The 26,345-nt window shown below is 40.0% G+C and overlaps 1 protein-coding gene across 7 annotated transcripts in view; it reads right to left on the bottom strand.

Moving 5' to 3' along the window:
* Positions 1–26,345, bottom strand: part of LOC118001829 (AT-rich interactive domain-containing protein 1B) — a 439,380-nt gene that overhangs the window by 281,481 nt on the left and 131,554 nt on the right. For all 7 annotated transcript variants that reach the window (XM_034991980.1, XM_034991981.1, XM_034991985.1 and 4 more), the window contains exon 4: positions 751–861. In XM_034991980.1, the coding sequence (XP_034847871.1) occupies positions 751–861 (111 nt within the window). The remainder of the gene's footprint in view (positions 1–750; positions 862–26,345) is intronic.

The raw sequence follows: 26,345 nt of genomic DNA, 5'->3' as shown, positions 1-26,345 counted from the left end.
AATAAAGATTAAGGAATAATAATAATTTTTCAAATCACAATATTTTACCCAGAACATAAATATAAAAATTTATTTGCACAGATGTATTCTTTTAGTTTATAAGGAAAAACCTCATTTAAATTAGGCTGCTCATTAAAAAAACAGATGAACTATTTATGGGCCTCAACATGATTCCCTAGAATGTAGCCACTACTCTAATCAATATATACCCCAATCACCACACAGTATTTGCTGGTGGAAATACTTATAAGCTGCTTTTGTCAAATTTAAAGGAAAATACTTTCTTTTAGGTAGAAATGGATTGGGTGATTTCTCATTACGTAAAGTCTCAGAAGATAGTCAAACTACCACCGGATGCTTTTATCTCATTCATCGCTGATATCCTTTGCCAAGTGGTAATTTCTTTACGTTTAACTCTTATATCGGACACCATTGTTCTGTATCACTACCAGAAAGCAACAGGGTAAGCAAAGAACAACTGTACAACAGAAACACCTTTCTGCCACAAAACTCATCCACTGAATAAACCTTCCAACTGGACTAAGAGATACCTACAAATGAAAGAGACTTATCCAAGACCACACAGCTCTTGAGAAGACAGCCCTAAAAAAATTAATAAATCACAAATATATCTGAAATCTAGAAACTTCTCCCCCAAGTCTTAATATAAAGTAGAACAAACAAAAACAAGAGCTCTTTTAAAAAAATTTTAACTCATTACATTTCCAAATCAGCACATTAATGTCTTACTGGTAAACTTGATGGTCTTTCTTGTTGTATTAAGTTCAAGTCTTCATGGTTAGGTTTTCCAGGAGCCAAAGGAGGTTGAGACCTAGTTCCATAGCCTTCCTGAGACATGTCCTAAACAAACACAAATATAAAGCACTTCATAAATATCTCAATGAGTTGTAACCAAAACAAAGCAAGGCTTATCACAAACTATCAACTGATATTACATATAAGCAGACATATAAATATGTTATAGCTATCATTTAACACTTTATCGAAAGTAGAAACAAAAGACAAAGCAGTGAATCATCAAGAGCAAAAACATGTATCTTTTTATTTTAAATATATATATATATGTATATACACACACACACACCTAAATTTATTATGAGACCATACAAACTAAACACCATATTTGAGTTTTGCAGGAAGGTTAACAGTCAGTGAAAGATGGGGAAGGAGGTCAGCTATGATCTAACTCTCTTTTAAACCAGAGCAAAGCAAAAGCTCATGTTATTGCTTAATTCTGATTTTGGTTGAGCTGCCTTTAATATTACCTTGAAAATGTTAAAATAATTAATGAAAACTTTATTAACAACTGACTTTTAGTATGTCCTCTCGATAACCCACAAAACAACATAGTTATTAAGCTCAGAGTATCCTGGGGTTTCTACAAAACCAATAAACCTTCATGTATAGAATTCCATATGTTCACGTGGCATAGTTTCCAGAGAACCACAATAAAGAATAAAACAGCAGTAGGGAAACAAAACACACCCAAAAAACCTGCTGAGGTATGAGAAACTTATCATTAACATGGCCTTTCTGGCATCCTGTTGAACACTTTTCCAGGAGGTATTCTGCATGGTTTCAGTATTATGCTGAAATACTATTATATAAACCAAATACCACACCACACCAAACTTACTATATACCCAATCTCTAGCTGTTTAACTATGTACGCTCAGCTACTAAACATTCTACCACCATTTACACCCAAAGTCAAACAGCAGGACAGAATATAAAATACTTATTATAGCATGTCTTAATTGGCACTGAAAGTTGAAGAACCAGTTTCTGAGTGGAGAGAAAAAAAGAATAGAAAATATCACTTAAAAACAAAATTCTCTCCGTTTCCCTTGCCAGCGTTTAAAGTATTAAAGAAACACTACATACAGGTTCTACTTCTCCTGTTAAATTCTCAAAATATTACTTTAAAAATTAATGTTTATTAGTTGAAGCCCTATAAAAAGCTTCCACTGCCCCACCCCTTTCTCACACAGTATACACTTAAAATTACATGGCTTCTTAAGCCAAGAAACTTTGGACCAATAGCTAGTACTACAAAATACACAAACTGCACAAACTAGATTTAACTAGCCAAGTGCTGGTTTTAAACAGGCTCTGTAATAAAGGGCATGCCAACAACACAGCATTTCCCAAGCAACCCTTCGACCCTTTAAATAAAGCTACACACACACACACACACACACACACACACACACACAGAGTTCATCAAAATATCTAACCTCTAAAAGGAATGCATAATGCCTAGTCAGTACTATGCTTTTTTAAGAGAGTTAAAGCCCAGTTGTCCAGGTTTTAATCTGGTAACAGTTAGGTGAGGCCTCAGTGAGCACATGCAATCCAGGACACCCAAAAGGGTAGCGCTTCAATCTGGCTGCCAGCAGAGGATAACAATTAGGCTGTGGGGGACAAAAGCCGAGGCTGAAAGATTATTATCACTCTCACTGCCCCCCTGCCCTGAGCACCATAGCTTCCGGATCCCAGACCTCCACTTGTCACACAGACTTCCTGCTGGGTGCCCTGCAGGTTCCTTTAGATTAACAGTGAGGATTTCAAATCAAGTAGGGCACAAGGCCTCCATTCAGGGCCTTCACCCTGGTACAAAAAAAACAAAAAAACAACAACCCACAAAGGTGCTGGACAGTCTCACAATGGGCAAACAAATGAGCAGACCCCTGCTAGTTCCTCAAATACACACGTGTGCGCACACAGAGTTTATGGGCAGTGCTCAGACACTTTTTTTTTTTAGTAAACGTCGGTTAAGAAACAGGAACAGACTCACATGCCCTCTGCTTATTAGCCTTTTAAATGTTTTTTATTTTCTCTTTGTAGCTAAATGAACTGATTTTTAAAAGAGCTGAAAGAGACCATTACAACTATAATGAATACACATTTCAATTTAGATACTGTCCCCTCTAAAATAAGCAACACTGAACTAATAGACTATGAAAGCTATCAGAAAATTTTACTATGGCTTTACATTTCACGTTTTAAGGCTTTAAAAGTTCAAAATAATTAGACTCTACCAAAGTCTCCAACACTATTCCTAACCACAAGAGGTTTTCAATTATTAAATTCAGTTGGAAATAAAACTGAAACAAAATTTAGTGAGAATTGCTGAAACGAGAACTTCTTCTAGCCTCAATTTATGTTGAAACATAAGGATTAATTTAACTGAGAAAACATCCAGAAAAGGTACTAAGTTTTAACCTAACACAATCATCATCCATATATAATTCACATGGGGGCTATAAAGTCTACATCTAGAAGCTTTAAGAGAGATAGAAAGCTTATATTCTATAACTAACCGGAGCTTTCCCCCCCTTCAGATCTATATTTATTTTCTAGTATGTACTTATTCTCACCTCAAGAAGAGTAGTAGTAATGAGTAATTTAATAGACAGTAAGAATGCAATGTCAGTCTCAGAAAACAAAGAGTATGTTCAGCATCACATTTTATAGACAAGTGACAAGGCACAGCCTTACATTCTTAACACATCGTTGCCATCTTTGGTTATTTGCAAGTTGCAACTAGTGTGCACTGGTGGGTATACCCGTTTACACGCACAGGATCACTGCACTCGGCCACTGTACATACACAAAGCCGTGGCTATTTAAGAGAGACTCTCAGCGTGATAATTCTGCAATACAAAAGAACCACAAGTGGGGAATGTGGTTTACCCCTTCTCAGTTCTTTATCAATATTAGTTTTCTTCATCTCACCCACAGACTTTGAACCATTGATGGAGTCTGGTTTTAACCTTCTTTACGTTATGAGTCAAAGGTAAAGGGCGACTGACTCAGAAAACAACAAAGGTGTGAAAAGAGCTCGGGGTAGGGGCATGTACACATCGGCTTCAGAAGTTTTCACCTAGGTGTTTCTTTTAGCAGACATGGCATTCGTCTACTGAACGCCCAGTACAGAGCCCTCCTTTTGCTGGGCGCTTCACATCCCACAGCGCGGAGCCTGAGCCGGAAACACTTGTGTCCCACTCGTATCGTAAGGTAGGGTCAGACCAAAACTGTCCCGCGGGTCTACTGTCAAGGCCTAGAGCCCAAGTGCTTCTGTTTTACGATGAAGTGAATTAAGTACTAATGGCAACACCAGACTCTAAAGAAAATGTAGAATAAAACGTCAAGGACACTTTTTAAGAAAAAATAAAAAGGGAAGATATTCCCATGGTGTGAGTTCGAAAGATACGAAGCGATAAGCACTGAAGAGAGCGGCCACCTCCTTCCCAGGATGCCGTCCAGAAGGACTGCTGTGCGCAAGCTGTTACTTCTCCTGCCACAACTGCGCAGGGCGTCGCCAAGCACAAACGTGAATTCAAATCCTTTCTCCTTTAAACCCAGTGGGGCATATTTCCTGTACACAGAGTATTTTTTTGGTCCCTTAACAATGTATTGTGGAGCTCAGTCCATACCTGCACCTGAGAATCTATTCTTTTCTTAACGCTACATAGTACTGCATTATTGTCAGTACTCTGACTTATTTAACCAGTCCCCTCCTGATGGACATTTAGGTTGTTCCCAGTCTTTCCCTACCTCATGCAGCACCATAATAAAATCCGTGTGCAGTCACCTTCATGTGATATTTCTCTGGAGCATAAATCTCCACAAGGAGAATTTCTGCCAAAGGGTTGATACGTGTAAAATTTTGACGGAGTCTAGCAAAGTGCCCTTAACAAGTCTATACTCAAGTCCATCATTTTGGAATAGAATGAAGCTTCACTAAAAGTTTACCTTAGCATCTCAATATGCCTAACTGCATTATAAAAAGCAGGAAATCCAGAGTAGGCGGGGTGGGAGGAGGGTTGGTAGTCAGTAACAAAAAGGAAAACAACACACAGACTACAAACCAAAGGAAGACAGGGAGCAGATGCGGTGAAGAGCACCTCAGTCCAAGACTCACAAACGGTACTGAGGGGCCGGGGAGGGTGAAGTCCAGAAGCCAGTAAAACACCATTTAGAACACACGGTGATTTTCAGGTTACTTAAGAAAAGTTTTTCCAATAATCACATGAAGTACAGATGTGCTACAAAGAATACACTTACTACTCTTGTAATGAATGATGAGGACCTGAATGGCCTCATAACATCCTTCAATATCTAGGTCAGAATAAACATCTTGCTCCTTTTTTCTCCCTGCTTTGGAAACTCCCGTCATCAGTTCCAACGACTGACGGGGAAAAGAAGTGGTCCTGGTACATAAGACACTGTAGTGGGACGGGAGAAGGATGGCGTCACCGCCACAGAGAAAATGCCCCAAGGCCACGCGGGGTTGCTGGTCATGTAAAATCATTACTCTGATCAAGAAACTTAGCATGCTACTGACCTCCCCAGCTTTAGTTTGTAGATAAATAAATGTAAACTACCCTTTCCAAAAGGAAAGCAATATAAATCTATAAAATATTCAGAATGGCACAATCACTTCCTTGCCTTCTCAGGAATGCCCTAACGGAAATGTTATTAACGAAGACAGCTGACATTTGCAGGCAGGGCTCTGTGATGCACCCCATGCACGGTCCACCTTTACCATAGTCCCGTGACGTAGTCCCTGGCACCATCTTGCTAAATTTTACCACGAGGAAGCAAAAGCTTAAATGACATGCGCGGCTAATGTCTAAGTACTGCTAGTATCTCAGTGTGATGGGCAAATCTTCAATTCTATCCTAGCTACTCTGGAGACCACCGGAAGCCTCAAACACTATTACATAACAAGGATATAATGTAATTATAACTTTTAAAAGGTATTCCCCTATTCTTCCATATATTCTCCTAAATTCCCCTTTCAGAAATTATGAATCTTGCATATTTTATACATGGGGTATTTCCAAAATATTCAATTATAGTGTTGTGAATCAATAAGAAATACTAACATTGAAAACTCCCACAAATTTGAATATAAAACTACTCTCTCTACCACTTGTTATCATTGAATAGTTTTATTTAAAGTCCACAGGCTGACAGAAAGCAATATAAAGAGACCCAGCCTTCCCAAGGCTCCTCTGCTGGTTCCACTCTTTCTGCCCGTCCCCCAAAAACTGGTGTCCCTCAGAGCTTTTCCCCAAAGATTCCATGCACTCTGATCTGTGGATAGTGACAACTGCCAAATCTCGATTTCAAGTCCCACATATTTGAACTGCACTATAGACATCTCGACTTGAGGGTAAAGTCCCTTACACACATCATGCCAGGGAAGGACTCTCCTCTTCCTCCCCCAATCTGCTCTTCCTCCTTCAGCTTGCCACCTGGTTGAAGGCCTCCCCCTCCCCAGGGGACTTCTCAGACCTTTTTCTCTTTCACCATTCATACACTTCTGACACATCACCAAACCCCAAGTCACCACAAGTCCACCCTCTTTTGTCTTTCCCCCAACTGCCAGGCCTCTACTTGGGCCGCTTTTCACAACAGCCTCTTGCCCACCATGTCGGCAGAGCGGACTTGCTAAAACACAAATGGTCACAGTGTCCTCCTGCTTGGAAAGGGCTTCCTACTGGGGTGCCTGGGTGGCTCGGTCAGTTGAGCAGCCGACTCTTGGTTTGGTCCTGATCTCGGGGTCGTGGGATCCAGCCCCGTGTTGGGCTCTGTGCTCAGCAGGGAGTCTGCTTAAGATTCTCTCCCTTTACCCCATCCTTTGCCCCCACTCTCATTGGTGTTCTCGCTCTCTGAAATAAATAAATCTTAAAAAAAAAAAAAAGGCCTCCTCCTCAGTGCCTACAGAATGAAATCCACAGTCCGGTTTGGCGCCAAAGAGTTGGGCAAACAGCCTCCAGCTGCCATCCCAGCTGCACCTGGGTCTTCCCCGGGGCCCACTGCAAGTCCGCACGCCTCCCACTGACTGCTCCCGAGCTCCAGCGGTGCCCCGCGTCTGCAGGCACAGCTCTCTCGGTCTGTCTTGGTCCCGAGTGGATGCCTTTCCTTCTGTGTCTGCAAAGCATCTGGCTGTCCTCAAGATCCTGCTAAACATGAACTCCACCATGCCCCCAAACAACTACCCCACACCAACTTCAGATATACTCCTCTTAAAGAATTTACAATGCTGGGGACGCCAGGGTGGCACAGTCGGTTAAGCATCCAATTTTTGATTTTGGCTCAGGTCATGATCTCAGGATTGTGAGACTGAGTTGCAGGTCAGGCTCCGTTGAGTGTGGAGCCTGCTTAAGATTCTCTCTCTCCCTCTCCCTCTGCCCCTTCCCCCCCCCCCCACTCCTGCACATCCTCTCTCTCTCAAAATAAATATTTTTTAAAAACAGAGTTTACAATGCTGTATTTCAGCTATTTGTTTGTGTATCTCCCGAACTGGACTCTTACTTCCTCTTGGGCTCCCAGTACCAAGCACGGACAGGTACTCAATAAGAGGCTGGTGAATGATTGACTCAATGGCTTTGAAAAGCTTACACTCAGAATTAGACACAGCAATACAAAAATAAATGTAGGAGGACAGATACATAAAACTGAACAAAACTTGGGCTCATGTCCAAGAATATTTATCACGTTAACAGCCACACTGCCTGGTAGCAGCGTGCTACAAAACACATTTTGCTGTTTGTTACTGGCAGTCTTGAATATAGTAAAAAAATAATAATAAAAATTGAGAGAGAGGGGAAAAGACTATGGCAAGCATCAGTGGTGCCATCAAAAAAGAAACAAAAATCAAGACATTTTATACCTCCTAATGAACAAACCAGCAATGAAATATTCTTGCCAAAAAAAGAATGATAATGAGTTTGATAAAGCCTGTATATCTAAAAACCAATTTATAGGAAATAAAAAGGACTGAAGAACACACTAAACCATAGCAAATCAATCAGCAAATCTCAAACTGTGGGAATCTCTACTAGACAAATGACCTACTTTCTTCAACAAATAAGTTGCAATAGTAAAAAGAAAAGGAGAGGAAAAGAGAGAGATGGAGACAGAGGGAAATCCTAGACATGAGAAGGTATCAACCAATTCTAAGACTGGATTTTACTTGGACCTTGATTCAAACTACCCTGCAATGTAAATTAAACATTTATTCCATTTATGAGGCTACTAGAAATTTGGATAATTGGTATGAAAATTTGTTTTTTGTTTTTTTTTAAAGATTTTATTTATTTATTTGAGACAGAGAGAATGAGAGACAGAGAGCATGAGAGGGAGGAGGGTCAGAGGGAGAAGGAGACTCCCCGCCGAGCAGGGAGCCCGATGCGGGACTCAATCCCGGGACTCCAGGATCATGACCTGAGCCGAAGGCAGTCGCTTAACCAACTGAGCCACCCAGGCGCCCCGAAAATTTATGTTTTGAATGTGATAACTGTATTATGTTTATGTTTACTTTTCAAAGCCCTTTATCTTTTAGAGATATATAATAAAATATTGACAGATTAAATGATATGATGTCTGGGACTTACTCTGAAATAACATTGAGGCTTGGGGTTGGGAGGTGAGGGAAGAAGAGTGTGGATGCAAGAAGACTGGCCCTACAACTACTGAAAGCTGAGTGATGTGTGCACAGGGCTCCTGTCTAGTTCTGTTTATGTTTGAAATTTTCCATTTAAATGAAAATGGAGTTAGCAATATTAAAGATAAATTCAGAAATCCAGAGGGGGCTGAGGCTGTGGGGCTGACTGCAGCTTTCACCTAAAAGACTATAAGAACTTCCTAATTGGTCCCTTTGCCATCAATATCCTTTCCCCCAAGAAAACCCATTAAACATAGATCATTTAATCTTTCAGTTTCTTAACCACCCCCCACACCATTCCATCTTTAACATGTATGCTGTACTACTCAATCCTAACGCTCAGCTGTCTTTTTTTTTTTAATCCCTCCATAATTTTAACCAAGTTAACCTGGTCAGTGTCATTTTCCCTAGCGGCCCCAATTGCTGACTCAACGATCCTTTCTCAATCTCATTCCTTGATCAAGCTGTCCTGATCCTGATCAGCTCCAGCCACCCTCCTTGCCTAAATCTGACACTCTTACCCTTATCTTGGTCTGGGTTCTTAAAGGCCCTGTTTCCTCTTTCACTGACTCCAAGAAGCCTTTTTCAGGCACAAATCTCTCAAAAGTTCATGAAACTTTGAGTCAAAGAAACCCAAGATCAAATTCCAACTTCTAGATTATTCACTAGCTGTGTGACCCTGAACAAATTTTTCAGTTCCGTTTCCTACTCTAGAAACCATACTGGATTGAGTTAACCTGGGAAGCCTAACCTAAGGGTACAATGAAACGTGCCCTTGACTCCCAAGGCTCGTGTATATTAGGTGCGCAATGCTCAGGGACTAGAAGCAGAGTGGGTGTTTTACATCCGTCACAATTACTATCTCTTTAGGATACTGGTAAATCACTTTAATTCTTCTAAATCCATATCGATACGTAACCCTGTATCTTCCTTTAAACCCTTGTTCCAAAACTCTTTTATGGTAGATTTAAAAAAAATCACATGTCCAAGGCTCAAATGGTTTTTTACTGCTACTGATTCCAAAGGCAGCTTCTCAGCTTATGTTAAAGCCAAAGTCCCTGGAATACACAGTATATACTGATTGAGCATAGATTTGGCTAGATTTGGAATACTGCTAATTTTCTACCAATTCACAGGCATAATTATTTCCAAAATTTTAAAAACCATTCTAGAAAAAGGACAGGCTTAGACAAGCTACTTTTTGTTTCCTTACTGATACGTCTCATTAATACTGACAGCAGATTCAACACCACAGTTGTGGCCTGCCGTTAATGAGAACGTCACCACGGCACGAGACGCACCATTACCCACAAGGCTGCAGCAGCCCCTGGCCTGCAGTAAAGCTGAACTCTGAATGGACTGGAGAAGAGAGAGAAGACCTCCACCAAGTGGGGCTATCTCCCCAACTCTAATCAAGTCCGAATCCTGGAGGTCACTACTCTGGCATTCAAGACTTGAGAAAACCTTCTTGTTTTCTCTGTTTTTCCAAGAACTTCTTCCTAAACTCACAGAGTGAAAAGGGAAATGTATCTAAAATTACATTTCCTACAATACCAAAGAGAAATATGAAGATACTCAAAAGCTAAGGACTAAAATAATTAAGATTTTTAATAGTTTATTTTAATAAAATCACAAAGCTAAATGACCTACCGTAAATGTCCAGTTATGCTTTTTGTCTCACACACACACACACGCACACACACGCACACACGCACACACAAGCAGAATAAAAAAGAACCCCAGCTCTGTAACTTATTACCTAAAGAATGACTTTCCTCATCCACGAAACCCAGATAGAAGGACTTACCTCCAAGAGTTGTATTAATGATAAAAGGAGAGACTACCTTTAAGCAATTAGCACGGTGCCTGGCACACTGAAGGTTCAATAAATGTTAGCGATTATTATTTATATCCTTTAAAACCAAATTTAAGAATGAGCTGCCTTCGGCTCGGGTCATGGTCCCAGGGTGCTGGGGTCGAGCCCCGCATCGGGCTCCCCGCTCGGCGGGAAGCCTGCTTCTCCCTCTCCCGCTCCCCCTGCTTGTGTTCCCTCTCTCGCTGTCTTTCTATCAAATAAATAAAATCTTTAAAAAAAAAAAAAGAAGAATGAGAATCAGAATTTGCATCGAACCACTGGGGCTTTACCTGTGGCAATCAAGCTGATGGTGATAATGGCAACAGGAGCTAATAATTATGCGACATTTACTATTTGCCACACGCTAAGTGCTTCCGCATTGAAAGAGAAGCCTTTTTTGTCTGACCTGAACCCAATTAAACAGGTACTATTTTACAAAGGAAGAAACTGAGGCACAGTTTCTTGAGTAACTTGCCTGGGGTCACTGAGCTGGCAAGTGGCAGAGTTGGGACAGAAACCAAATATATTCATTCCCCAGAGTCCTCACATGTAACGACCTTCTGGCTCCGCATCCCACTGGACAAGGGCTATTTTCTGGACTCTACCCCACAGCTGATAAATCTCAACCTGAGGCTGGGGTTCAAGAATCTAAGTTTTTAATAAACTTCCCAAATTTGCTTGTAAAGTAAGAACTGTTGACTGACGACAATACAGTATTTTCATTAAAGTTTGATAATTAAAGAATCGCGACGTGAGGCTTTGGGGGATTATGCCATTACCTAGGATCTAGAGTGTAAAATTTCTCTGTGTTGTTACCAAGAGCTAGTTCAGCATCCCTTCATGGTTGTAAAATAGGTGGACCTCTCCTACTGATGTCAGGAACGGTCCTGTTTGTCTTACTGTGGTTGCAGGAGCAGCTCAAAAAGGTCACCAACCACTCTGAAAGAAGCAACGCTGGTGCTAACATCTCACATTCTCTCACTGCTGACTTCCCGCCAAAACCCAAACCCCTTCCTCCCCGGACCAGAGAGCTGAGCACCCTGGGCACACCAGCCAGATACCTGGACACTTGAGATTGTAACTCACATTTAGGGCTTGAATTCTCAACCTGGAGGGACAGAGATTTGAAAACTCCCCCGAAATTAAAGCAAATTTTGCATGGTGCATATATTTTTCTGGGAAGAGGATCCCCAGCTTTCACCAGATTCTTAAGGACCCCCCAAAAACTAAAGGGTAAAAATGAACAGGGATAATAATAATATCAAAAATGGGACCCACCAGAATTGAGAACATAATTTCAGAGAGATTTAAAACCAGATTAGCTACAATCTTTATCTAAATAACTGAGACAAAAATATAATTACTAAAAAATTTCCAGATACAGTTAGTGTCCAAATTGTATATGCAATAAAAGCTCAGTCTGCCTGAATAACTCTAGTCTAAAAAGTTATCTAAACAGGACACCTTGCATTACTACACACACGCTTTAATTAAAGGAATGGCATGAGGGACACAAGTGGCATGAGAAAGACCTGCTGAAAAAGAATTTATGAAACCCATATGCTGTAGAAACAGGTAGAGAGTTTGTTTTTGCCAAAGAGAGAAATAAGCTGCCAGAAAGATCCTGTCTCAAGCCTCTCTTGCCAACTCATCTCTAAAGCTGTACAGAGGATCACTTTTAAAAAGTTGACTTCTCCATGGAATGCCTTTGGAGTAAAGCTAAAACTACCAAAGGGAAAAAAAAAAAGGCTAGAAAAAAACGAAAAAGTAACCAAAAAAATATAACAAAAGACTATAAAAGCCAGCTAGAGAGGACTCGGTGGCCATTGTTTTGCACTGACCAATAACACTTTCAAAATTAAAGAAGCAAAAAGGATTCTGTTGAATTTTTTTCTTTTTACCATGAGCATATATGACTTTTATAACCTTTAAAAAGAAATTAAAATGGACCATTTGGTCTATGAAATTAATTCTGTCTTCCCCCCATTCCAGTTGTCATTTTCAGAGTATAGACTATGAGGGGAAAAAATAGTCAGCATCCACTTCCTATCACCTTTACTGATCTTCAGTGAAAGTAAACAGGCTATAGACACTTCTTCTCTAAGAAGTAACAGAATCATCTGAATTTTTCAGAGGTTCCCTTATAGTTCTTAAAATTATCTATATTACAGTTAAGTGTTGTTATGAGCATAGGAAAAATTTACCTTCAAAGAGTCAATTAAATTTCTATTTGGAAAAAAAAAAGAAAAAAGAAAACTCCAGAAATTTAGGATGACCATCAATTACCTCAAAATTAAAGCAAAATTTATTTCTGTAGCCATTTTACAGTAAAACAAACACCGCAAATTTCCAAGGACATTCTGAGAATAATCCTCCCACTGCTTTTCTGTAGGGGAAGCGAAGGTTGAAAAAGCACTGCTCTGAAGTGAAGATGATATTCCAGATACTTGCCAAGTGGTAAAATAGTGGGGTCCAGGCTCCTGGACTCTCCTGCTGTGCAGGTTATTAACCACTGAGTTGGAGAATCCTGGGGTCTCAGGAGAGAGAGGGGGTACCCTCTGAGCGTGCTAGGCCAGGGACTATTCCCAAACCACTCTTAACTACTGAGTTTACACAGTGGTTCTCCCAGGATGATCCTGGGTCAGCAGTAACAGCAATATCACATGGAAACTTGTCAGAATGAAAATTATCAGGCCATACTCCAAACTGAAGCAGCAGAAACTATGGGAATAGGGTTCAACACAATCTGTGTTTTAACAAGCCTTCTGGGTGATTCCAACACACACTGAAGTTTGAAAAACGCTGGGTTAACAAATGGAAAGCCTCACACCAATGGCCTAAAGGCAAGAATATCAGCCTACCTCTGGAGCAAAATGCATCCCTATTATATATAAACAAATAAAGGAGACAGTAAACCCTTAGATTAAAGTAGAACTGGGATCAAATCCAAGCCCCACCACATTCAGGGAAAGCTTGCTGTATGACCGCTCAGGGTTATTAATAATAAATGAAATAATATCCGTGGCCATGCCGAAGTAAAACAGTGGAGAGCACGGGTTAGTATTTCTGCGCTCCAGCATTAACATTAGAAACATCAGAATGCATCAGAATTGCCTATAAAGTTAAATGTAGATTCCCAGGTTCCCCCAAAGAGAACAGTTTTAAAGAGAATTTAGTTGCCCAAGTACCCCAGGTGATTTTGATGCAGATAATCCCCACTGGTTTTCACTGTAGAAAACCATGGCCCTACAAAGGTGGTTCTTGTCCACACTAGCAAATTCTAAAAGTCACCCTATTATTTCAAACATCTGTAGATAATTATCTTCTGGAACGCAATAGATAGAGAGCCTATTATTCTAAGAATTTTTTAAATCAAAGAAATAGATGAAGGAAGAACTTTAATGTCATATATAAGTTATGTTTTACCTTCTTTTCCACACTTTAACAAACGGAATGAGCACTGAAAGACAAAAAGGCAGTTGAGAGTAAGGGGGAAGAAAAAAAACCAGGAAAAAGAAATTCCAGTCTTCCTTGTGTCAGAATGTAAAATTCAAGGAAAGTTGACTGTATGAAAAATATAATGAGCAGGGCACCTGGGTGGCTCAGTTGGTTAAGCATCTGCCTTTGGCTCAGGTCATGAATCCAGGGTCCTGGGATCAAGCCTGGCATCACATCGGGCTCCCTGCTCATTAGGGGATCTGCTTCTCTCTCTTTGCCCCTCCCCCCCACTCATGTTCTCTCTTGCTCGCCCTTCTCGCTCTCAATTAAATAATAAGTAATCTTTAAAAAAAAAAAAAGAGTAGTGTCTGGGTGGCGCAGTCGGTTAAGCGTCTGCCTTCAGCTCAGGTCATGATCCCAGGGTCCTGGGATCGAACCCCGCATCAGGCTCCATGCTCAGTGGGAAGCCTGCTTCTCCCTCTCCCACTCCCCCTTGCTTGTGTTCCTCTCTTGCTGTCTCTCTCTGTCAAAAAATAAAAATAAAAAAATAAAAATAAAAAGCTTTCAGGAATATCAAGACCCAAAATACACACACAAACACATACACACAAAATTAACCATTACATATGAACTGATACTGTTAAGGCAACACATTATATCTATATTCAAAATTAGTGCTGAGCTTTTCACATACTGCTCTGTCTCCCCAGGAAGAAAAAAAATGAAAAGGAGAGGAAAGTCATTACTTTCCTACGCCCACCCTCCTGATCTATAGCCACTCCAGCCAAGAGCCCACCTTGGAGGCTGCTGGCTCCAAGTCTGTCACACACCCTGCGAGCTCCCAGGAGTGGCTCCTACCTGAGTCCTACAAGCAGCTAAGTGGTTACCCAGGTCAACGCTCAGAAATCAGTCTCAGAGTGGGCCTCCTCAGACCTGAAAGTAACTTAAAAGTTTTCTCCTTAGATGCTCACAAGCTCTTTCAACTTAAAAGAAATTCCCCCTAGCAATGGTTCAAAGACTAAGACAATTGCAAATAGGGTAAGCAAGAAAGGAGGAGATTCAAAATTCAAACATAACCCAGGCTGCACTAGTAATCTAGTTTAAAACAAAGAATAATTTTTATCAACTTACATTCCAATAGTTTTTACTAACAAGTTAATTGATTCCTGTGTTAATATCTAAATGGTAAGCAATTAATGGCAACAAACTATAAATGTCCTTCTCTTTGCTTTTATAACAAAATCTTATAAAACAAATGATATGAACACTTCAGTGATTTCATACAGGCTTTCTATGATTAATTTTCCCCAATAGCTGCAGAATAAGGCGTGGCTTATAAATTAACACTGTGTCACAGAAGTAGTAAGAAACACAGATTAAATAATTAAATAACAATAATAATAAGGAAATATTTATGCCACAATGGATCATCACCAATACTCCTAATGAAACTTCGGAACTCCTTTAAGTGACTTATTTCAGTGGCAAGTTATTAATCCTAAAGTATTTTACACTCATATTTGAATGCTATCTCCTTTTCAAAATGATTCCCGTTTGCCAAATACTTTTAAGTTTACTGTATCTCCTTCTGAAAACTGCTCACCATGAAGATGTCTAAATAAAGTGGCATTTTATTTATTATTATTTAAAGATTTTTTTTTAATGTATTCATTTGATAGAGAACAGAAGGGGGGAGACTCAGAACGGGGGAGAGTCAGATCCCCCCGCTGAGCAGGGAGCGTGACCTGACCAGGGCTTGATCCCAGGACCCTGAGATCATGATCTGAGCCAAAGGCAGACACATAACCGACTGAGCCAACCAGGCATCTCTACAGTGCATTTTAGAAAATATAATAATTCAAATACTTGTGTCTACCTACTCATATCAAAGTAGACTTAGATTTCCACTTGGTTCAACTATTAAGTAATCTACTATTAAAAGTTAACTGCTCAGCTTGTGCTATTTTCTGTTTAAAGAAATTATTGAATAACCTTTTATTTCATTTTTAATCACTGAGGAAAAGCAACATAAGTCACTAGTCACGTTCCTTCTAAATGACCTTGACTACTTTTTTTTTTAAGATTTTATTTATTTATTTGAGAGAGAGACAGAGATGGTGACAGAGATAGTGAGCAGGGGGCACAGGGATAAGCAGGTTCCCCACTGAGCAGGGAGCCCGACACGGGCCTTGATCCCAGGACCGTGGGATCATGACCTGAGCCAAAGGCAGACACTTAACCGACTGAGCCACCCAGGTGCCCCTGACCTTGACTACTTTAACCAAACTTCAAGTTTACTCAGTTCCATTCATGGTTGGACATCACCTCTATTCTCACCAACAAAGAATTAGTCTTGCCTTCAGGATCCCTTCTTCTTCTCTCACAAGCAACTCTTACTCATCTTTCAAAACTTCCTCTGAGACACTTTTACCAACATCCAGTCACAGCTCGAAAACACACCTCTCCCACCGTACTGTCATTATCTAGCCATGTCGACCCTTCCATTTGACCAGGAGCCCTTTCAGGTCAGACACATATTTGATTAATCACTAAATTCCCAACATATAAAACATTTTCAATCACAAAACCATTCAGTAAATGGTTTATTTTTTTTTCCTAACCGTTCTGTCTTCTTCAATTCTCCCAATAAGCCAAAGGTTAAAAAAAAATTAAAAAGATAAAGTTCGGGGCACCTGGGTGGCTCAGTCGGTTAAGTGTCTGCCTTCGGCTCAGGTCATGATCTCAGGGTCCTGGGATTGAGCCCCGCATCGGGCTCCCTGCTCAGCAGGGAGTCTGCTTCTCCCTCTCAATCTCCCTCTGTGCTCTCCCTCCCTCCCTCTCGCTAATAAATAAATAAAGTCTTTAAAAAAATAATAAAGAAAAAGATAAAATTGTACTTTGAGAAGTATGCATTCATAATACTCAATAGTTCTCTCAAGAATCAGAGAAGTCTTTCACCTAGAAGAAAAGCTATATCTAAAATGGTGAAATTTGAAATTCTCTCACTGCTTTACATTTGGGTTTTTAAAAAGATTCATCCTGATATATTCTCTTTAAATATATTGGAACTTATTTGAATGGAGTTACCTCCTACAAATTTTCTCTAAAGAAAGATTTTTCTGGCTGTGAAAACAACAGTGTAGTTTAAAGCCATGAAAACAGGGAGAAGATTCTGGCTGCCAACTGTCACAGTCCTGGAGGTGGAGCTTAATCAGCAGAGGACCACTGTCAAAGAAAAGGGTACTGACAGTCAGGCTGGTTTCCACACCACGTGACTCCTTGCAGGTTACCGGCTTCTCGGCACACTCCCTTCGACCCCTAATAAGTACATCCATTAGGAGGCAATGGGTGAAAGGTCCAGGAGAAATCTGTGCTATAAGAGACAACAGGACCTCTTTCTTCAGCATCAAACAAGATTGGATTTGAATAGAACAGAAAATAGAGATAAAAGGAAAAGATTATGAGTCTACAGGAAGAAGGGGAAGAGAGAAAGGTAATGAGTTTGCTAAGGGACGACAGTGAACCAGGAAATAAACCTCACATCATACGTCATGACCCAAAACTGAGGAAATGGAAGGCAAGTGGAACCTGTGAAACAAAAGAAAAAATGAAAAACTGAAAAAAACTTTTGGTATTAAAGGAGGTTTTCCCTACTACACAAAAATATCAAATCTTAGGTAAAGCAGTTTGAGGAAGTAAGCAAGGGTACAAAAACACTTCAACAGGGAAGCAACTTCTTCAAATAGCTGTTCTTTTTTTTTTTTTAAGCCTTAAAAATTAATACTCTTTTTAAGAAGGAAACATCTGAGGGTTGAGTAAATACAGTGTCTGTCAACTGGATAGTGGATTTCACAGTTACATTGGTCATTCTCTCTTGGTCTACAACAGGAAGAATCAATCAGGCCTATTGTTACTTCGTAGTTCTATTTCTGACCTCCTAAAATGAGCAGAGGAAAGAAAAAATGGTAATGAAAGCAAACAGTAAGAATCTGTGATAATTCCGGAGCCTCTGAGTCAAAGGTAAATCAAAAAATTATAAATGTCCGACTGTGTACTTCTTGCTGATGAAATCAAATCTCCATTATCTATTCAATCTCTGACCACAGTAACACATCAGGCAGGTTCTATCTAGTTCGAAATTCTGTGAGGTCTCCTTAACATTGTTGGGGCTCATAAAAACAACTATGTAGAATCCTTACTAGACATAAAGTTAAGTACCACTGGAAAAATAAATAATGAAAACGAATATAAGAGAGCTGGTTGGAGGTATCATTTCTTAACACCTTCTGGAAAGGAATTTGGTAAAACATCAAGTCTTTAAAATGTGCCTGTTCTTGGGGTGCCTAGGTGGCTCAATCGTTAAGCGTCTGCCTTCGGCTCAGGTCATGGTCCCAGGGTCCTGGGATCGAGTCCAGCATCGGGCTCCGTGCTCCGCGGAGCTCCCCCTGCTTGTGTTCCCTCTCTCACTGTGTCTCTGTCAAATAAATAAAATCTTTAAAAAAAAAAATGTTCCTGTTCTTTTACCTAGAAATTCCATTTGGGGAGTTTACAGGTAAAAACTTCGCAAGTGGGCATACACATACATGCACACGTGAAGCACAAAAGATCACCGACACAAATGCTCAATACAGCACTGTCTGCAATATCAAAAGCATTTTCAAAGTCTAAATACTTGGCAGTAAACGTTTATTTTCTTCAATACTGTAAAGTCTACTTACTATGTACTAGTAAATAAAAAATACTTTTCAATGATTAAGTCAACATGTATATCGTTTCTACTTTGTGCTAGGTACTGGGGACACAGCGATGACAAAGCAAAGTCCTTCCTCTCATAACGCTTATATTCTAGTGGGGGAGCCACAGAAAAGAGCAGCGCAAGAATGTAACATGTTACCTAGTGATCTGGGCCATAGAGAAAAGGAAAGCATGGTCAGGTAAAAAGGAGCACAGGGAGAAGGGGGTTGCTATGTTTTACACAGAGTGGTCAGGGAAGGGGGTTTGCCTGATGAGGTATCACTGGAGTAAAGACCTCGAGGAAGTTAAGTCTTTGAGCAGAGCGAACAATAAGTAAAAATGCCTTTAGAGGAGCACTGCAAGATGACCAGTGTGAAAGAAGGCGGGAGGGAACAGGGGGAGGTGCACACCCAGGTGGGGCACCAGCCAACATAAAGCATCTATCTGGCTGCTGTATCCTGTAGTGAACAAGGGCGCTGAAAAGTAGGGGTCACTTATGTGCTCCTGGACCACTTCCAGTAAGACATCATGATGCCTTGTCCCAAAGTGGTAGCAATAAAACTAGCGAGATCTACTTAGATTCTGAATACATTTCAGAGGTAAAATAAGTTTGAAAGAAAAAGATTCAAGGAAGACTTCCAAGTTTCTGACCAAAGTGTTATGGAGGATTTGCAATAGAGGGAAAATATGGAAGAGCGGATTTGTGGAAGAAGAAGTGAGAATCCTGAGTCTTGCTTTGGATATAGGGGGTTGCAGAAGCCTGTTAAGACATTCACTGGGAGATGCCAGGTAGGAGCTGGGCACATAGTTACAGAATGGAGGAGGGAGATCCAGGTTGCAGAAATATATTTGGAAGTTCTAGCCTCTAGATGACATTCAAAGTCATAAGGCTGAATGAGATCACACAGGTAAAGTGTGTAAAGACAAGAGAAATGGCTCCAACATTGAGACCAACCTCTGAAGGTCAGGGAGACAGAAAAACCAGCAAAGGAGAGCACAGAGTGGCCAGCAAGGCAAAAAGAAAGGCAGGAAAGAGTGGCGTCCCCGGAAACAAGCAAGAAAGGTGCCCCAAGAAGGAAGATACCATCACCTGCATCACAAGCGCCCAACAGGCGAAATACGGAAGCATGACAGCTGCCGATTGGACCGTATAACAGGACATTGGCAGCTTTGAAAAGAGCTATTTCAGCAGAGTGGTCAAAATAAAAGCCTGTCTGGAGCCAAGTCAAGGGATGACAGTAAATGATGATGGTGAATGAAGACAGAAATAGGCTGCTGTTGGTTAGGGTCAAGAAAGGTGGGTTTTAGGGGTGCCTGGGTGGCTCAGTCATTAAGCATCTGCCTTCGGCTCAGGTCATGATCCCAGGTCCTGGGATCAAGCCCCACATCGGGCTCCTTGCTCGGCGGGGAGCCTGCTTCTCCCTCTCCCACTCCCCCTGCTTGTGTTCCGTCTCTCGCTGTGTCTCTCTCTCTGTCAAATAAATAAATAAAATCTTTAAAAAAAGAAAAAAAGAAAGGTGGGTTTTGGGGCACCTGAGTGGCTCAGTCCATTAAGTATCTGCCTTCGGCTCAGGTCATGATCCCAGAGTCCTCAGACTGAGCCAAGCATCAGGCTCTCTGCTCAGCGGGGAGTCTGCTTCTCTCTCTCCCTCTGTTCCCCCACCCCCGCCGCTCATCTGCTCATGCTCTCTCCCTTGCTCACTCTCTTTCTCTCAAATAAATAAATAAAAGCTTAAAAAAAAAAAAAAGGTGGGATTTTTTTTGTCACTCTCATTAGAACTCCACCATGCACGGCATAGCATGTGCAGAGGATCGTGAAGTTTCAACCAGAGCATACCAGAAGGCACAGTGTATGTGCAGACACAAGTTGGTTGGTATGTTAAGTTCTCCCAATTGCTTGCATTTCTTTGATGAAATAGGAAACATCACCAGCTTAGAGTAAAGAGTGGAGAAGTGAGGACAAAGAGGAATGTGAAATAGCTCTAGGGCAGGTGGAAGTATGGGGCATGGGTCAGCTGAGGTCAGAGGTCAGGAACTTAAAAGAATAAGAGTCTTCGCTCCTTCCTTCCCTACCCCAGTCCTCTGGAGTAGACACGGAGATGGGTCTCATCAGGGTTGCTAGGTCGGTTTTTAAGATCAGGAGGGGACAGCACAACGTAATAAGGGTCTACACAGACGAGTAATAAGAGTCTACACAGACGAGTAATGAGAGTGATGGATGAGGAATTCTCGCTGTTTAAGGAGGAAAAGGATGACATGAGGGCTGTGAAAAACAGTAAAAATGAGAAAGGATCAGAGTGCCTGGGTGGCTCAGTCAGTTAAGCGTCTGCCTTCGGCTCAAGTCATGATCCTAGGGTCCTGGGATCAAGCCCCGCATCGGGCTCCCTGCTCCGAGAGGAATCTGCTTCTCCCTCTCCCCTCTGTTCATGCTCTCTCCCTCTCTCTCTCTCTCTCTCTCCCTCTCTCTCTCTGCTCTCTCTCTCAAATAAATAAATAAATAAGATCTTTTTAAAAAAATGAGAAAGGATCAACTGACTGTATGTCTCCCTAAGAATGGAGCCACCATTTTAGATTTTTTTGATCAGTAGAGACACATTCAGAATATCTAATCTGCTGTACTGCTGAAAAGGTAATTCCTTTTATTTTGTCATTGATGTAGCATCCCTCACACAGAATTTTAAAATATTATACACATTACATGTTAATTGTAGATAATTTAAAAGATACAAATAGGGTCCAAAAAAAAAAAAAAGGCTGTAATGGCTTAGATAACATTTTTACTGATTCCTACTGGGTGTATGTGTATATTATTTACAAATTTACAGTATCTCCACACCTTGGGGTAACTTACCTTTTCTGTTAAACAACTCTGTGAACATGTTATTAAAAATGTTCTATATTGGGCGTCTGGGTGGCTCAGTCGGTTGAGCTTCTGCCTTCGGCTCAGGTAATGGCTCAGAGTCCTGGGATTGAGCCCCACATCAGGCTCCCTGCTCAGCGGGTAGCCGGCTTCTGCTTCTCCCTCTCCCTCTGCCCCTCCCCCCCTCATGTTCTCTTTCTCTCTCTTAAATAAATAAAATCATTTTTTAAAATGTTCTATATATTTTCATTTTATATAATTGCTATCATATGGTAATAAATCCCATGGATTCAAACCCTGCTCATGATTTCAAGTTGTTCATGCAATGTACCCGTATCCCTATTTGCATGCCGAGTTCACAATTATTACACAAAACCACACAAAAAGCTAATTATTTGTCGGAGCCTAGAACTCAACTCTATTTTGCATGTAAAAACAAACTACTCTTAAATTAACAAATTATTCTTAAAATAATTTTATTACACACTGAATTTTCCAGGAATAAAACTACTATGTATATCGAGGAAAGATTATACTTTGTTTTGTTCAGACTTTGACCAAGAGTAGTTCACCATCTTTTTTAAAAGATGAATCACCACTGACAACCCTGCTTAAGACATTGGAATTGCTAAGACAACACTCATTTTGTAGCTGCCAAGTTCAGTGATCCCACACGCACATGCAAGTGCCTATTTCACAAATCTTCCAGTATAATCATGCCTCAGCATTTAATTAATGATAGTTTATCCATAGACAGTTAGTGCATTATTATGACTTGTTTGAAATTTTGTGTAGGTAACGTATTATCTACAAATTTGGTGTAGATCACATATTAAATATGAATTTTATTTCCAAAGGATAAAGGAGGCCTTAGAAAAGTTTCATTATAAAATGGGAATGTATTGTCTGTATGTTATAAGCTATTCTATTACATGCTTGTTATCATTTTAAACTGTGTAAAGGATATCAAATAAAGAGCTAGAAACTATAAGAGGACCAGTTCTAGTCATGTGGCAGGCTAGATACTTGAAATGTATTTTAATTGATTTAAATATCTAAAATACTGGATAAAATGACCTTTTAAATGGATCACAGACTTGGCTTGAATGTGACTGAAACCAAAAATACACAGAAAGTAAACCAAGAACATAGAAAGTAAGAGCAATACAACAGAAGCTGACTTGCTATAGATGTTAACTTTCCATTGGATGACTGACAATACAGAGAAAAGGAAAAGTCCAGGGCCTGCCAAAAGGGAGTAAATATGAGACCATACATCTCAAATAAATTAGAGACTAAGAAGGGCTATACCCATCATCTGAGAACATGAAAATCCACTAAAGAGAACAGAGAAATACCTGTCTTGAACTTGATACTCAGAGGTAAGAAGAATTAAAAAACGGCTCCACTGAGAATTAGCAACCACAAGCTAACCTTCATCAGGGCTTCTGGTCAAAATTAACACTTAACGGTGTGGTCTGCAAAAACCTCAAGAAGATAATTCTATTTAAAGTGGTCCCAGAAGTCATCACCGCCTGAACCCACTGATCAATCTTGACATCACTACTGTGGAACAACAAAATATAATATGCTCACAGCATCACCTGTGAAGTGCTCACACCATGTCAGTCAGTAATGATGTGTCACAAACTGCCCAAAACTTAGTGGCCTAAACCTGCAAGCATGTATTAGGCTCCCAGATTTTGTCGTTAAGCAATCTGGACTGAGTACAAAGGAGGAGGCTTGTCTTCATCACGATGTCTCTACACACTCAGCTGGAAGACAGGCAGGCTTAGGGGCTTCCTCACCTCACAGAGAGGGTCACAGACCCCTCAAGTGAACAGAAACAATGCCCTATGTGTTGGGAACGTGATTTACAACAACCACAAACAAAATTGTTTATCTTATAGGATTAGAGGGACTAGATGAACAAATTAAGCCACATCAAGAGAAAAGAACCAAACCAAGCCATTTCACTGGACAGTTGACTTAGTTTTTCAACATGCCAAAGGCTCTAATGTGGATGGGGGAAGAAGAAACCGTTCCAGATAAAAAGACTTAAAAACCAAATCAATGTATTAGATTTCTTTGAATTCTGCTTGAAAAAAAACATACTATAAAGGCATTCTGAGGACAACTGGGGATATCTGAATATGCCTAGGCTAGTCAATGCAAGGAATTATGGTGGCATGTGAGTGCTCACTATATTATTTTGTTTATCAGCATATAAGAATTTTTTTATAATAAAACTACAAAATAAAATTCAAAATGTGGCTCCAGATGACTTGTGTCCAAAGGCAACTGCAAAAACATACAGTGATCTTTCTGAGGGAACAGAATATAAACCCAGACCTCAATAGAACTGTCTTCCAAAAAAAAAACAAAAAATGAAGGGAAATAAGAAAATTCTTAGAACTAAAAGAAAACAAAAATAATGCATATCAAAATTTGAGAGATTCAGCCAAAGCTGTACTTAAGAGGAAATTTTTTAGTTTTCATTCTGCTCCATCAGACAAACATGTTTCAAATAAGCTAAGCGTTCACTTGACTGAAAAAAAGAACAGCAAAATAAACACCAGTAAAATAGAAAGCAAGACTTAATCAAAGCAAGAACAGAATTTTTTAACTAAACTTTAAAAAAGAACATGTAATAGGACAATAACCAAAGTTACTCTGGAAAGGTGAACCACTGACATGATTAATCAAGAATAAAAAAAGGGGGAAACACTGTGAATTAAAATGCCAGGGGCGCCTGCATGGCTCAGTGGGCTAAGCGTCCGACTTTTGATTTTGACTCAGGTCATGATCTTGGGATCCTGAGATCAAGCCCCGCATAGGGAATCTGCACTCAATGGGGAGTCTGTTTGAGATTCTGTCTCTCCCTCTCTCTCCCTATGTCCCTCCCCACGCTCATGCTCTCTCACTCTCTCAAATAAATAAACAAAACCTTTAAAAATAAAATAAAATGCCTTAAACTCTGGACAGTACAGAAATCAATGATGACGTATATGAACAACTTCGTTAATAAATTTGAAAAACTGGATGAAATAAATTCCTAATATGTGGGAATATATATATATAAGTGTTGTGTGTGTATATATTTATATGCACATATACATTTATAAGTTATATACATAACTTATACATATTTATTACATATTTATAAAAGCAAAAGACTGACTCAAGAAAAAATTGTTAACTTGAAAACACCTATATTCACAAAGGAAATAAGATCAAAAGTCAAAAACACAGGAAATGGATAGAAGCTAAAAATCAAGGGCTACACATGCCTTACAGACACTTCGACCATTCAAAAAACAGATAATTCCAAACTTTAACATAAACTCTTCCAGTAGATTTAAAAAAGAGACTAGTCTCCAATTCATTTTACAAAACTCCATAATACAGACACCAAAACCTTACCAAGATAACTACAAGTCAATCTCATTCATGAACCCTGATTCAAGAAACCTAAAGAAATGTTAGCAAAACTGAATTCAGTGATGTATAAAAAGATACTGTATCATGTGGCTAGGTTTATTCCAGAAAGCATGTTTAACACTTTAAAACAAAAAGACACACATAATAAACCCCAACAACAGATTACAAGAGAAAAACAAAGTGGTGATACCAAGTTATTTAAAAAAAAACCACACACGTAAGACAAAATTTGGCATTCATTCATGATAAAATCCCTTAGCAAACTAGAAAAGGAGGGGACCTTCCCTGCCCAGTAGTGGGCAGCCACTAAATAAATAAACTTGTTTATATAGTATACAAACATTATACTTAATGATGAAATGCTGAAAGCCTTCTTTGAAGTCCCAGAGAATACAAGAATAGACAGCCCTGAGGCACCTGGGTGGCTCAGTCAGTTAAGTGTCTAGCTTTGGGTTCAGGTCATGATCTCAGGGTCCTGAGATCCAGCCCTGCATCGGGCTCCCTGCTCAGCAGGGAGTCTGCTTCTCCCTATCCTTCTGTGCGCGCTCTCTCTCTCTCTCAAATAAGTAAATAAAATCTTTAAAAAAAAATGGACAGCCCTTTCAAACAATGATTTGGAGAAGCTAATCTGTAAAAAGAGGAGTGGGGTGATCTTTTTAAAAAGCAACTTTAAAAAAAATTTGAGAAAACCTAAGAGAATCTATCAAGTGTTGGTAGAATTAACAAGAACTTAAAGGGTCTCTGGACCAAAAAAAAATTTTTTTAATATATAAAGTTCATTAGATTTGTATACACCAGTAACAATGAGAAAAATAAATGTTGAAAAGGATCCAATTTACAGTGGCAACAAAAATGTAAGGCATATAAGATTAATTCTAAAAAAACTACAATTCTTTCTGAAGAACATTCTAAAGGAAATTTAAAACCACCGAAACAATGGAGAATGGGGAGAGAAGTCCTTCAGGAAGATGAGGGGCGGCAGAATGGGGATGCAAGAAGAGAAGGAAAATTGGCCATGAGAACAAGCAGACCACAGCACAGAACCAGGGTAGAGAGTAGAGTTGGATGAGGTCATTCTTTGACAACAACAATGACCGAACACCTATCTCTTCTAACTACTTTGAGTGGCTGTTGCTCTTTATCCAGGATAATCTGGCCTCACTTCAACTGTCCTGTCTCATGATAAGACTTAAGACATCTAATTACCAAATGTCCCAGCTTCTGGAGAGCAGCCTATGCAGGACTGACCCCTGCTTCCCTAACCCTTCTTAGAATCTCCCAGCACGCACGCCAACCCCCCGGGGGCTCAGGAATATATGCATTCTCTGTGGCCGGTAACAACCCAAACTAAATAAGCCCAACTTGTATCATAAGCGTGTTCTTCATCTGTGGTCAGTGGGCTTCAACAAGGCAAAAACTGTTCAAATTAGTTGCTTATTTTTGTTTACTGTTTCTCTTTTATAATTATCATCTGTCTCACAGAAAATAGGAAGGGTAAATAATTAAAAAAAAAAAAAGACCCCATGATTATAACA

This window comes from Mirounga leonina, unplaced genomic scaffold (assembly GCF_011800145.1).
Source record: "Mirounga leonina isolate KUSES-001 unplaced genomic scaffold, KU_Mleo_1.0 Mir_54, whole genome shotgun sequence".
Lineage (NCBI taxonomy): Eukaryota > Metazoa > Chordata > Mammalia > Carnivora > Phocidae > Mirounga > Mirounga leonina.
The sequence above is the reverse complement of the archived record's forward strand: the minus strand, read 5'-3'. Positions and strand labels throughout refer to the sequence as shown.